This window comes from Poecilia latipinna, unplaced genomic scaffold (assembly GCF_001443285.1).
Source record: "Poecilia latipinna isolate Pla-1442-1.1 unplaced genomic scaffold, P_latipinna-1.0 Scaffold488, whole genome shotgun sequence".
NCBI classification, from domain to species: Eukaryota; Metazoa; Chordata; class Actinopteri; order Cyprinodontiformes; family Poeciliidae; genus Poecilia; species Poecilia latipinna.
This window is the reverse complement of record NW_015113104.1, coordinates 184563-199419: the sequence shown is the minus strand read 5'-3', so window position 1 is coordinate 199419 and position 14857 is coordinate 184563. Positions and strand designations below refer to the sequence as shown.

General features: G+C 38.4%; 1 protein-coding gene across 3 annotated transcripts in view; it reads right to left on the bottom strand.

Moving 5' to 3' along the window:
- The window catches only part of cdkl5 (cyclin dependent kinase like 5), a 52991-nt gene extending 38149 nt beyond the window's left edge, over positions 1-14842 (bottom strand). The window contains exons 1-3 of one of the 3 annotated variants that reach the window (XM_015039847.1): positions 14528-14842; positions 9596-9959; positions 7029-7063 (exon numbers count right to left, since the gene is read on the bottom strand). In XM_015039847.1, the coding sequence (XP_014895333.1) occupies positions 7029-7063; positions 9596-9632 (72 nt within the window). In that variant the 5' untranslated portion in view covers positions 9633-9959; positions 14528-14842. The remainder of the gene's footprint in view (positions 1-7028; positions 7064-9595; positions 9960-14527) is intronic. The other 2 variants (XM_015039848.1, XM_015039842.1) reach the window with 2 other exon arrangements.
- Positions 14843-14857: the final 15 nt, after the last annotated feature.

The window sequence follows — 14857 nt, the reverse complement described above, 5'->3', positions numbered from 1 at the left end:
GTATGTTGTTATACTTCCCCTAAAGTAATTTCCTCAGTTAGTTTTCATTAAACAAAACACAAAATGTTTCCAATCATTCCATCGCTAGCCTAAATTCTTGAAAGCTGTTTTTTTTTTTTCTTTTCTGTCATCTGTAACACCCTCAGGATGCAGCAGTGCACACAGGGGGCCAGAGAGGATTACATCATGCACTAGAGTGTCCTTGGCTGCTCTCATGTTCCTCAATTGTTCTTTTGTCTACAGCGGGTCAGACATCACAGTCGGCCAAATTGCTGCGACGAAGCGAGGCAGCGTGGAGCTGCTTGTCACTGGCAGTGCTCTCGCTTATATCTGCCCATTGTTATAGGAAGGTGTAAATACAAACTTGTCAGTTTAAGATTTGACGCTCATTAGCAAATTGGATCATACAATGAAGATTTATTGCGACGGCAGAGGTACGTGCTGGCTGTGCAGTAATGATTTTCGATAAAAGGGTAAAAAAAAGAAATACAACCTCTTATCAAAAATAAAGTGGGCCCATCAAGCACATACAACATTTCAAACTGCAATATGTTGATGATGCTTATGTTTGTGCTACATCTTTGACCTCTTCTGATTAATCTTTTTAACAACTGATAAGTCAGCACTAAAAATAACCTTCAAGATCGCCACAGTCTGACACGAGCTCATTATATTAGTGCTAATGCTTGAACCCTTCACTGATATACGAGTTTGACATTGAGGTTTCAAAGGAGTCTCGATTTAAAACGATGCCCGTGACTCATACTCTGATATTACTCAAGTAAACACACTGCAGGTCTTTTTGAAACTTAGCCAACACAATTATAGACAATCACTAATAATTAATTTGTCTCCTTACCCCGACAGTACTACACAGTGACACCGTTTCTGCGCCGGGAGACGGACAACTGTGTAGGTTGTGATATTGTCACTCCTAAAGCACAAATTCAAGATAACACATAAGCCTCCATACAAACACCCACATATGCTAAACAACACTTGCATAAAGTGGCAGAACAAGTCCTGGCACACAAACGCTTGACTAATTAAAATGTTCCATCAAGCACACGCTGCAGAGTAAAGTCCCCATAAATTACACTGGGACGCCTATTTAAAATTAATTTAATTCCTTTGTTGTGATGCTCGGGCCTACTGTGTCTCCTGATTGGGTTTCAACCTATTTACAGTCGCATTATTCCCCCCCTCCGTCATACACAGGTCTGCTGTAGTCCTCTAACAGGGTGACCCATTTACCGACACTGTGTAACACACCCCTCTGCGTCACTTCCTCTCCCTCAAACACACGTGCACCCATTGCTTCGTTCTCTCTCCTGTTGCCACCCTGTCTTTTTCGTCCCGCTTCCAGCTGGGAAAAGTAAAAATAACTGCTCTCTTGCAGCAAAGCTAAAAACACCATTTATTGTCAGGGTCCCAGGCTCCCAGGCGTGTAAAATCGAGTCTTTCCTTTTGTTACATAAGTGGGAAACATGTCATATGTCACATTAGTGAGTCAAAGGAAAGAAAAGGCACTTTAACGTGACTGTACTTCTGAAGCTGCTGGTTAATTTGCATGCAGATTTGTTGGCGAATGACACATTAATGTAATAAAACCAGAGAGACAGTAAAAGTATTTGCCTTGTTAGTTGGTCTCCAGGTGAGGAAACGTTTTTGCGTTTTCTGTGTGTTTCGTGTGGTACAGTAGACAAAAAGGCAAAAGTATTAAATGGAAATTCACCCCGTTTTCACCTCGTCTTGTGTGGAGTCATTATTCATGTGGTTTATGTTTTAATTTTTGTAGCCAGGTGTCACCTTTACTGTTGAAAAGCTGATCCAGGTGTTTGATCTGTTCCTACATGCATCAAATGACTTGGTATCTGAGCTAGCTTCATATTAGCCACATCAGCCTTTTGTTTTGGAAATCAATAACACTCACTACACTGAACATCACAGAGATCCCAAATCAAAATGCAGGGGAGAAAAGGAAGTTTACAGACTGGAGACGGGAATCAGCTGGTACTGACTGTAAGCTGTCATCTTTAGAGGTGATGAAACAGAGCCAATGTGCAGACAGCCACTGACGTGGGGAGATCATAAAAAGATTTAAGAAACTAAACTTACAATGCTCAGGAACTGTCAGAGAAACTGGGACACAGAACAGAGCTTCGAACTACATAAGAATCAGGGCACGAAAACCGAGAATCCGGCATTAAAATCAAGAGCTTATACACTGATGGATCAGTGGATGATGATGATGACGATGAAGCAGTTTAGGTGAATGGCATGAGCGAAGATTACTGGAGAGGATGAATATAATAGAAACAAATGGGAGACAGACTAATTACACGAGAGAAAGTAAAGAGGACATAATAAACCAAAGAAACAAAAATCTAAGCAAGCTACAGAGAAATGCACAAAGAACAAAATGAATAAACTTGTAGGGCCAGACTTTATCAGCATCAATAAAGACAGGGGACTGAACAATGTATGGCTAGACCCGAATTGAAATAAAACACAGCAGAAAACAACAGAAATAAACAAAATGAATTAACATAGATATGCAAGAACGACAATAAACTATAAAAAAGGCCTAAAGGAAAAAAATATGGCAGAAACTATGAAGCATGAGCCAACAATCGCAAACCAAAAGTCAAAAATCCAAAAAACTGTGACAGTAAACCAGAGATGAGCAATTCATTCTTCTGAAGAGCCACTTGACTAGCTCAAGTTTTTACAATCTGTTTGTCCAAATTTTATTATTTTGAAAATTTGATAATAAATTCTAAATATAACTTTTGTGGTGTACTATTAAACTGAACAATACATTGCTATATTTGTATTTTTGCATAGCTTTTATTTATTTATGTGCTAATCTCATTTTATCCCTGAGAGCAGCATCAGTCCTCCACAAACAGAGCTGCTAAATCTTTGGGTTTCCAGTCACAAAGATAAATGGCAACACAGGGAAAAAGACATGAACAATGTGCAAGCAATGCAAGTCATTCAGATGCTGAAAGAGGTAGAATAAAATGCAGAAAAAAGGCCTTTGTTTGAAGCATAAATTTGATCTTTGAAGTTTTTTTGAAAGTAATATTTAAACCTGCGACCTCAGTATCGGGTTTCGTCCTCTGAGTTATAGATATCGTTACATCCCTACACTGATACACTGAACTGAACTGAAATTACATGGCTTACTGTGTACTCACACTGCCCAAGAGCTGATAAATGATGAATCTCTTGCTCGCTGTAAATAAATGTATGTCTAATTCTGTGATTTTACTCCCTGTAGTTATGTTTGTCTAAGAGAAAAGATTATCAGAGGTGTTTTCTTTTCCCGTTTGTCAGGCGCACCAATCCAAAGCCATCCTCGTTTGACATGTTTACAGCAAAGCATCATGAATATATTTGTTCTCAATGGTCAATTTTCCTGTCATGGCAATGTTCAGTTCTCCTTTCTGAACTGTAATAAGACTTAAAGCTATGCCTAATTATTAGTGTGGAAGCTTTGAGTGATGGACAAGTGCTGTGGCTTTAAGGTCTTTGTTGTAGATGAGACTATTTAGGGCCAGCTTCAAAGCGTGCAAATACATGAGGTTTAATTATAGGGTACCAAGCCATCAACATCATGGCATTACCCCAGGAAGAAGTAGGCTGAAAGCCAAGATTAGGACCACATGGAAAAAAAGTCGGTCAGCAATTATAGAGAAACAGAAAACTCCATGAAAAGAAAAACAACCGATTTGCCAGGATACAGCCAGACAAAGTCTGGAAGTCTAATAAGGTTCTCTAGAGAAGCTTAAACCATCATGATAGACAAACCTAAGTCTGAGCAATACTGGAGACAAACAGCTGAGGAAAATGAACATAGCACTCCATTACTGACAGCTCTAGAAGCTGATTGGTGCAACCGCCCAGAGCAAGAAATGTCTTTCCCAGTATCCAAACCACAACATGATTATCTAGACCAGGTTACATTCAGTTGTACTAGAAAAACTAGAGGCCAGCATTACAAATCTTAAGGATCTGGTAAGCTTGACGCTATACTATTATTTTTCTTTAATAAACAATAGATAACGCTGCATGGTGACGCCTTTGGTTGGCTTGGTGCATATTGCATGACATATATGAGCATATTGATGGTGCATCTGTTTTGTGTAGAACAAATCAGTGGCAGATGATAAAATATCAACTCCTTAAAAATGCATCATGCTTAGCAGTGAGCTATATTACAGTCATGTAAAGCAACTGGACATACGGATAATGATCAATTTTATCAACACTGAACAATTATTACCACTTAAAAAAGCCAGAGGAAGAGCGTGGCCGGTTTGATCTTGAGAGTGATTTGGTGTGAAAGTAAACGCCATGATGAGACTAAAAGAGATGTAGCCTGCAGAAAGTAGCTTGTAGCATATTAGTCTGGTAAGGGCTTTAATTAGACTTCAAAATAACTTGATAACTTGATAGTGCTGCATGTCATGGACATTCACAACACGTCCCAGCCAGCCCCAGTCTAATGAACCTTACCCTGAAAGCAGGCCGCAGCATACTACTGGAAACCCTCCCCAAAACACTAAAATGTATTTTAAGCAAAGACAGAGAGCTCTTACGAAAGACAACATGAAAGTACATTCCTGTAGAGTCGCAATAATTTTAAACGGCTGGCAAGTAAAAATAATATTCTGTATTCTTCATAGGCTTAAGGGAGCAAGACAGTGGCCCTTTATTTAATAGAAAACATCTTAAACTAGCTAAAATATTATAAAATCCTGAGGTAGAATGTGTTATAGCTTGATGAAGCTGAATTTGAAGTTTGAGTTACAATTTCAAGAGGTATGTTTAACAAAAAAAAACACAACATTTGCTGTTTGATGTTGCCCATGTGCAGCATAAAAAGATACGTTTTTATTAGTGTAGAAAGTAATGAACAGCTCAAATACCGGTCAGTGTTGATGAAAACTTTATTTATTTACTAGAAAACTGAAGATAAAGACATAATTTTCAGAGTAACCATAAGCTTTCACCTGATTATGAAAGAAAAAAGCCAAGGTCAACATTTCCATTTGGTTGAAGTAGGACACAAATGCAGGACCGGCAGAAGCAGAGAGCTGATTATGAATGTTTAATGAAAAAAAACAACAACAACAACACAGAAACAATAGGAATCCATGGTAAGAGAATGACAGGAAATCAACAGGGAGACAACAGGAGGAACCAGTAAAGAGTGAGAGCAGCAGAAGTGTTTAAGTGCTGGAAGAGTGAATGTGGAACAAGTACCTGGGCGAGAGAGAGAGAGAGAGAGAGAGAGAGAGAGAGAGAGAGAGAGAGAGAGAGAGAGGCACAGGGGGCGAGGGAGAGTGCACAGTGGACTAGGACATAAATGAGTAGACATGAGAAGCATAAGAAGCTTTACATTCTGCAGTTATAAAGAATAACTATAAACTAGAATCACAAAGAAAGCACTGAACTAAAGTAAAACAGAAACTAGACTGATCTTATCAAAGGAAGAGACCAAGGAACACAGAATATCCTAAAAACTAGAATCAAACCACAAAACAATCCGGGACCTAACGACAGGGGCTCAAACAGTTCCAGTAAAACGTATTTGTTGTTCAGATACTTACAAAAAAATCCCATGTGGTCACACGTGAACTTCATGAGATTTTTTTTGTAAGAGGATACTTCTTCAGTTTCGAGTTTACTTGAATGTTGCAGCAAGAGTTGCATTGTTCTTCACATATTTTTGTGCTCTAGGTTTTAAAAATGGTGTGTTTTTAAATTAATACATTTGGCTCAGTTTGTCAGTACTGACTTGTAACCATTCAGTTTTCTGTGCACAAATTAGAGTATGGAAATTGGCAAAAGGTCATTAATGATGTACAAACACTATTATGTATTTGCCTCAGCTCTCCACCTGAATATTACCAGCTCTGACTGACCAAGACCTGGTCATTTTAACTAAAAATATCACAAAATAGACTCTAACCTATGTTTACATTCTGTAAACATATAATACCATCTGTTAAAATACTGGCGATACAGTTCATGTTCAACACTATGTATAGTAGATTGTGTCATACTAATGCAAAGCCTGTGGCAAAGTTAAATGATTTAAACGTACAAGTAGAATAATCCGAAGGACGTAGAGTAACACAAATCTGTCATCAAACACAAACTCAATGATTCATCCTCAATATGAAAAACCTCTCATTTTAACCTTTAATATGATTACTCAACAGAGTGGAACAATCTGTTTTATGAGTTCACAGTGCCATATTTTATCTAGTCGTTATAAAAAAAAAATGTCACTTTTTCACACTGCATTGGAAAGAGAATTATAAAATTACATGTAAAGCACAAATAAGATGCAAGAAGGACTACATGGGCGTTCGGTGATTCAGAAATGCGCAGCAACAGCAGCTATTAGTCAGATTAAAGTCTTACTCAACATCTGTAAGTTAATGAAGCCATCAAAACAGGTGGTTGTCATATTATCAGAAATCTGCCATTAACCCAATTCCTTTCTGTTCAGTTGTGCATATGAAATATTCAGAGTGTGTATAAATGTTTTACACATAGACAACGTCTCCTGTTTTTGCCACTGATTTGCTCAAGCAGGTTTTAAAGCTTTAAATATTTTAAATGCAGTGATCCTTTCTTCGGAAACATAAGCCGTCTATCCAATGCACTCGACATAAACATTGCTGTTTTGAGAGATAATCAGGGAAAATTGCATGCACACAAAGCCTGGAAACAACAAGAGGAATTGATTATTTTTAATACTTAAAACAGTCTACCTATTCCACCACACAAAGTCTGAAGACTAACTGTGAAGACCGCAAACGAACACAAAGATTGTTTTTATGGCCTCCCTTCATGTAGATGCTGAGGATCATTGATATTCAGCCTTAAAACTGAACAAAAACCAAGTCAACATGTTCTTCTTCTCCGATAAATTTTCTTTTAACCTGTATGGGAATTTGATTTTATCCTATCTTACAAATGACAGCAAGATCAGAGGAAATCCTTACCTTGTGTCTGCACTTAAGCACCACTCCATATGCACCTGGCAGAAACAAAGGGGGGGCACAAAACAAAGATCAATAACATGCACTTATGATGCTACCCTGATGTCATGTCTTGGCTTGTAATCTTGCATAAAGACGTCTTTAAAGAACAGAGCATTAAAGATCAGGTAGTGAGGAGGAGGTAAACTTTCTCTCCCACACAACAAACAAAGTTTAATGCCTGGATCTTTGTGAAATCTTGACCCAGACGTCACCCTGTTGCATTATGTCATTGTTACGGCATTTGGACTATGTCCATATAGCTAGGTATTGTTAAATTTATACATCAGATCAGTCCTTTAAACCTGAGATCCCCAGACTTGTACAGGGCAGTGACTGTAGTTGTGCCAGGCGGGGGTGTAAAAAATAAATATGTTTTGTAATTTCCGTGGGATTGAGAATCGGAGATACAGGGTGGTTCTTTCGAAATGAACCACTCTGTATCTCTGGATCTGTATCTGTATGAAGTCATCAGCTTTCATGACTAGGTGGAGCGTCTGACTCTCTCCAGGTTGCTGCTCTTGCTTTAGTCGGTGAAGCTGACACACAACTACCCCGAGTCCAACAGAAGAGCAAGTTTGGTCTGTGGTGAGCAAAAACCTTCCCTTGAGTCTTACATGTACACATCAGAGTGCATGTGAAGGTGTCATGCCTGGAATGAACACAGAAGGCCAGAACAGATGTTTTTTGCTTGAAGAGAAAAAAAGCCAAATCATCTTTCAAAAGAAAGAAAAAAAAAATCCCATCTAATTTCAGCATGTCTGTTTCTTTTTTATCATGCTGGTGATTATATCATGGTTTGGACTGTTTTACTGCAGATGTAAAGTTTCAAAACAAACAGCCAAAGTGGGTCAAGAACAGTAGATCTTGCTAGAAGAAACAAGCAACCAGCTCCATGAAGACAAACTGGTGACCACACAAATCCAAAAGATTAAAAAAAAAAAGTTTTACAACTTGTGTATAACACAACACCACTGCAAACTACATAGCGTTAGTGTTTTGCTTTATTGTGGGGAGCCTGATATAATCTTTTCTTCATTAAAATGGTCAGGCCCAAGTAAGCAACACAAGCCCAAAATACTGCAACCCATTCAACTTGCAAGCGACTTTAGTGAAGGAAAAAAAAAAAAAAAAAAAAAAGCCAAAAGTTGCTTATAACTTGGCAACACTGTTCATGAAGCAAACCAGCAACTCAAAGCACACATTGTGTTTGAAAGAACAATATACAATATATTATAATAAAAATTAATATCTGTCTTGTTGTACATTGGATTTTAACACAAAATGAATCAAAATCGAAAGAAACATGAAACCAAATAATAATAAAAAACAGAATGTGGTCTTGTGATTTACTACAAACTATTTTTTTTAGCATATTACCACAAAATCAGGTCACATCAGATGTTAAACTCAAAGGAGTTATGATACATTTATGAAACAGTTTTAATCTGTTTCTCCCGCTTTCTCTTGCAGTCTGTTAACTACTAATACTTGTAATTTTCTCAAGCATAATTTAATACATCCCAGAGAGCGATGTTGAGATATCGTTTTCTTTTCTATGTTTGACATGAGCATAGCTTTTTAAAGTGCGGTTTGAGGTAGCGCCTGTGAAACTCAACATTTCTTGCCAAGCTGGAAGTGGGTGGAACATGCCCTGTAGGCTGCTGGAGGACTTCTTATGTGGAGCACCAGCAAGAGATGTGGTGGATTTTTTTGACTCCTCGTATCAAAACGAGAAGAGATTTGAGAAGATGCAAGCAAAATGCAATTAGGAAACAACTGTTAACTTTTGCATGGAGAGAATTAGGTCAGCAGATGCAATTAGAGTTTAAGCAATCAGAAGGAATAGGTAAAGGAATCAAGTTCAACTCAGGAAATTTTTTTTGCAAGTATTCCTAAAATAAATGTCGCTTTCATTGTTGAACCATAATATCACAATGAACATTTTTTTATTTAACTTTTAATTTAGTATGTCTTTCAGTGATTAGGATATTAGGATGCTCCGATATTAAGAAAGTAGTTTATAGTCATTCAATCTATTTTATTGGCAAAATTTTCTCAAAATTAATGTAAAAGAAGCATTTTAAGCTTTTTTTTTTTTTTTTTTAGTTGAGCTCTATAAGGAGCTACTGTTAAACCCCACTGACAGTTTCTGAGTGATGCAAGGGGAAAATACTTTTTGTTATCATCTACAAGCTGTAGATGATTTTCATCTACAGCTACAACATTTTCCTTCTGATGTCTGCACATCCCACTGGCTTCTGCATATTTCTCAGCATAATAAATAAATAAATACCTGCTCAGAATCTGCCTGCCTGCCTGCTATAAAACTATAAAGCTCCTCAGACGCAAAATGTGGAGCATATATACGATAAAAGTTATGAATAGAGTCCTGCCGCACAATGCAAAAACACTAAAACTCTCATGAAAAACACGCAGCATGACACACCAGCGTCCCGAGTGGTGCAGATCATCAGCATTAGAGCTGGAGGTTAACAACACCATTTAATCTGCTGTGTGAAACCACCCACCTTCTCCCACAATGCCAAGGACTTCAAACTTATTCATCACATCACAGAGAGCGGGGTCTCCTCCACCAGGTGAAATGATGCACTGCTCAGACTTTAAGAGGGACACTCCTGCTTGGACCAGCAGCCGATCGGGTCGGCTGCAGACTCCCGGAGAAATGTGGCAGGCCTCTGACAACAAGCCATCTTTACTCCTCCTCTTTCCACAGACCCTGCTTTTCCCACAGCACACACTACACTACTTAACGTCCTCTAAATGTCAGTTTCCTTGTGTTAAAATATCTGACTGGAGTTCTTCTAGATGTCCTTTTACTCCATATCTTTGTGTCGCTCCTGTGCCTTCATCCAAAACTCCACATGGGGGAATCTGGAAGAGAAAACAAACAGAGAAGTGTTTGAATACTTAGCCTGGTGATCACTCCAATCTCTAATTCATAATGCTTCGCACAGTCGGTGGAGTAAACCACGCACATGAAAATACGAGGCACATAGAGTAAAGGCGTGACTCTGACACATATTCTACCTCATATCACCTTTCTTATGCAACGATTCCTGATCGCAGAGTAGCAGTGATGTTAAGGCTAATGCACTCTAAAAGTAGGTCTTCTCCTGATTCAGTTTCTCTAGAGGGTTGGATTATTAAACTCGTTTCACTTCTTAATGCATGAATTATTTCTAATTTGCGGTGCAGAATATCTAAAATAGAAATGTTTTGGAGAGTTAGGGGGAAAGTAGAACCTCATAGTCAGAAATTGGTGTAAGAAGTCAAAACATCATTAATGCTACGACCTGCTAAACGCAAAGTTGAGTCCACATGTAGTTTTGAGTTCTTTAACCACAGTTCTTAAGATTTTTCTCCTTAAATAGTCAAACCAGATGTTTAGCTACACTATAAAATGATATCTTGATTTATTATTGCTAATATCTGACAATGAGTCTAAAGTAAATCTAAAGTTTTAGATCAGTTGGGATTACCAAAAATCATTTCTATCTGCAAAAAAACAAAATAGCAAGAGAGAGATTTTTTGGAAGATTTTGCTAAAAATGTTTCAAATATAAAAGTTTGTGAAACCTCAGATGGTAATATCCTAGCTTTTTTTTATTTTACCTTCAGATAGGTTTATTCATTCAGTTCAGTTTTAGCCTCAAATTGTTAGCTGTAATGTAACTTTAACATTTTAGTCTTGTTTACAATCCATATTCACATGAGTTATAAAGGTTTTGCAACCAAGCAAAGTCTATAAATTATAAATTAGCACAGTACATCATAGACCCTACTAAACCCTAAATGTGGATTTTATTTCGCCATTAATAAAGTGTTGAAGAAACTGTATTTCTTCAACTGTATTTATTAAACAAAGTAAATAAAAAGTTAACTAAGTTTCATTTTTCTGGGCTTAAAATTACAGATTTTTAGTTTGGATGAGTTTGCATGGTCTAACTTGGTAAGAAAAAAAATAATGGTCCACACTACATCTTAACAAAGATATATCTATGGACAGATAGAAAACAAAGGTTAATCATTAGATGCAACAGCAATCGATTACACGACACTAAAAAACTTAAATAATTCAGAAGTGACATCATATTGAAAATGCTTTGCACGATTTTACTTTCACAAGTAGCATAAAAACCAAGCCTCTAGATAGAGCACACGACTTCAGGACTTGGCAAAAGAGCCGCAGTGTAAATCTAAGTTTCTGTGACAAGACAGACTGTGTGAAGGACACTGGATTATGCAAACATTCATGGACGGAATCCCAGAAATATGAATCCAAAAAAACCTGCAAGAATGCTCCTTAAAAAGAAGAGAACGGAAATCTGATCGAACAGAAGAAGCACATTCTTTACTCGGTTTACAATGAGAGCGTTTCTTTGTGTTGTGATGAGATCTAGCACAGCTGGAATGAAACTTACTGGGTCTAATAAAGGATGTGTTTGTTTTCCTGAGGGTAAATCACAGAGATGAGTGTGTAATGGATTGCTGACGGATCAGTACAAAAGCTGTTAAAATGCTAAATGAATAGAAGGGCTCCACTGACACTATTATCAACAATTTCCTCAGAATCTAGAAGCTGCAGATAAATATGTCAAAAATCTTAAATGCCACAAAAGAGATTATAAGAAAAAAATTTTGGGGGGAAAAAAAACACAAAACAAAGACAAGTTCTGGTCTATTAGATTACAGTTTTCTTTAATCAAAATTGCATAAGAATGTATGTATAGGGGTTTCAGAAACAGCACAGAGTTTATTTTTGTGCCTCCTGCTGTTTTACTTGTTTCGGTGAAAAAGCTAAAGACATATTTTGGCCCGTTGTTTGTATATGATACAATCATCCTTATCAGTGGGTCTTTATAGTTACAAGGAAATATTTATGTCAATGACAAAACTCCTGCAAATAAGATTTCAAATGATCCCGGCTTTACGTTAGAAACAGAAAACCCACAATCGCCTTAGGATGCTGGTATGTCATGTTACAACATGCCAACATCCAATTATGTGTGGAAGAATGTCAAAATATTTTGGATATTTCTTTTATATGGATTATTTTTTATTAAATGTTAAGACTTATACCAAAACATGTGCATACAGTAGTGGTATTACAGGGCCACAGTGCTGCTAAAACCTGGCCAAATCTCCTCAAATTCTCAAATTCCTCTGCCTGTTCTCTACCTTCAAATATTTTCAACACCAAACCAGATCGTCGTCATTTTATTCAGTTTAGACATTCAGGATCTCAAAGTCAATTGTTAGCCCTTTAAGGGTTCTTGGCATGCATAACGTTGCTTTAATATTTGAAATTCTGCCTCTCAGAGCATCAACAATAACTTTATCTCCCTTTAATAAACATGTGATTGTGAGTGAGGGTCAAGATCGGGCAGACATCCTTAGGTAACAATGTATAATTTGTCTTTCTTGTAAGTGAATGAAAAGTGTAGCAGACTTCCATCAGCCAGCTGACTAGCTGTGCTCAGCAACAGGTAGGGGAGGGGGGATGTTAACCTACTCTATAGTCCATACAACTGGAGAAAACCTCAGTTTTCCCTGCACTTTCCATGGCAACTCATGCAAAGGACTTTAAACTTCCAGATGGTACAAACTACAATCTGAGCCACACCTGAATCAAATGGCTGGATTAATTAATGCAGTCCAGATCCACTGAGTCCTGCTAATAACTTGATTATCTGATTCAGAAGCAGGAACACATCTCAAAGTATTTGGCACCTCTGTTTTAGAGGTTGTGAAACTGTAAATATACAGTTAAGCTCCAAATTTGACATAACCTACTCAGATTTAGATTTGAAAGGAGTCGGTTTCCTGTTGGACAAGGGATCTCATCTCACAAATAACAATGAAACAATGCAAAATGTGTATTTATTTTGAGAAAAAAAAATCTGTTTTGAGTTGCACTACATTAACAAACTGCATTTCGGAAAGATTGTATACACTTTTGAGCTTCTAGTCTTGTATGGCTGGACGTAGGGATGGAAAGCATCGTCTATCCAAACCAAAGGGATTCAGCAGATATAGGTGCACCCTTTGCTACTACTACTACAGTTTCAGCTCATTGGGAAGGCTATCCAGAAGGTTTAGACAAACAAATCCAGTTTATAACAACCAGCCCCAAACCATAGCCTCTTCCTCTCAAGAGAGAACATCTGACCCATTGCGGTCTCCTGGCAAGGAGGAAACAGAAACGTGTCAGTCATTGCCAGATAACATGTCTTCACTGCTCCCGAGTCCGGTGCTCTCTGCATCTTTGCATTTTCTATTGCCTCTGAGTGGTCGAGTGAATATTTCTTGCAATATAGTATGTTTTCATAACATAAATAAACACTGACAAAACTGCAAAACAAATGTGACAAATACATTTAAGCTGAGAGTCTAACAGTAAATATTAATACAGATGTCTTTGGTTTAAGTGGGAGGGAATCCTATCATGGATCCAGGTTCTGTTGGAATACTTTTTTCAATAATGCTGTGTGTCCAAAAAAGCAGAGATGAGAAAAGAAAACAACTGTTAAAATGGTTCTTTGGTCATTTTAATTTTTCTAAACTAGAACCATTAAACCTTCTTCCTGAATTGGCTCAACTAGATTTCGATTTATTCAGCAGAACAACAGAGCAAAAAGGAAAAAAAAAGAAGAAGAAAAAAAACACTTTAATGTTGATTTGGCTCATGTGCCCGTGTGTGGGCGTTTTCCTATGCAGTGTGCAATCCACACATCTTAGGCTTTCCAGGGAAAAGAAATGAGATGTGGATGTGTGCAGGCCATCGGTGGAGGACATGGTGCTGAGGGGGAGGTAACAGACAAGTTGGAGCAACTTGAAATACATGAAGACCTGAATATTTATTTATCTAAAATGGTCAAGGACGTGTTTTAATGAGCTTTCTTGATAAACTAAATGAAATAACCGTTAAAGTCGAAAGAAACACAGATTAAAAAAAAAAAAAAAAACCGAGGTGATGTGCTCGGAAAAAAAAAGAAAAAAAAATGTAATAAGAACAAGTGAGTTTGAGTGTGCGTGAAATTAATAGCTTTGCTCGGGCGTCCGCGTGCACGAAGGAGTGTGCGCTTGCGCGTGAATGTGATGTGCAAAGGAGGGAGAGGCGGAGTGGGGAGGGGGGAAGGATAGTAGCTAATGCTGGTCTGCTCTCTCTCTCTCTGCACCGAACTGCGTCTCTGCGGAGCGGAGCGCAGCACCATTCCATCGCTGTCCACGCGTTTCTCAGCCTACACAGCAACCAGTGCATACATCATACAGAGCAGCCGGAGCACGCTCACCACAGTGCAGCACAGCAATATACACCGACAGGGCTGTAGAGCAACCCGCAAATCCACAAGAATGACATTCACTTCCAGCGCGCACAGGGTTGAAATAAATCAGGTGGTAACGAAAAGCACTGGCGATCCGACCAAAGCAACGTTTACCTGCATATGCGATGTGTCGCCTGTGTGTGGAGGAAGCAGAGAGCATCATTCCCTGGGAAAGCGATTATGTGGGGAGGTGAAGAAACATCCTGTGGAGCGACAGGGGCGAGAAAAAAGAACCACGGGCCTGCGCGTCGTGACACGATCAAATGTCCTGCCCACTCCGGCTCTGGGGGCAGATAAGACCTGGATCCGCAGACATAACGTCGATGACGGAAGGGTCAGTGTACCGTCAACAGTTCTTCGGAGGCTCCGCGTTCGTAGCCTCAGCATCAGCTGGTTATAGCAGCAAAGTCGTCATTCCTGTGAGCGACGCAGCCGAGAGCCAAT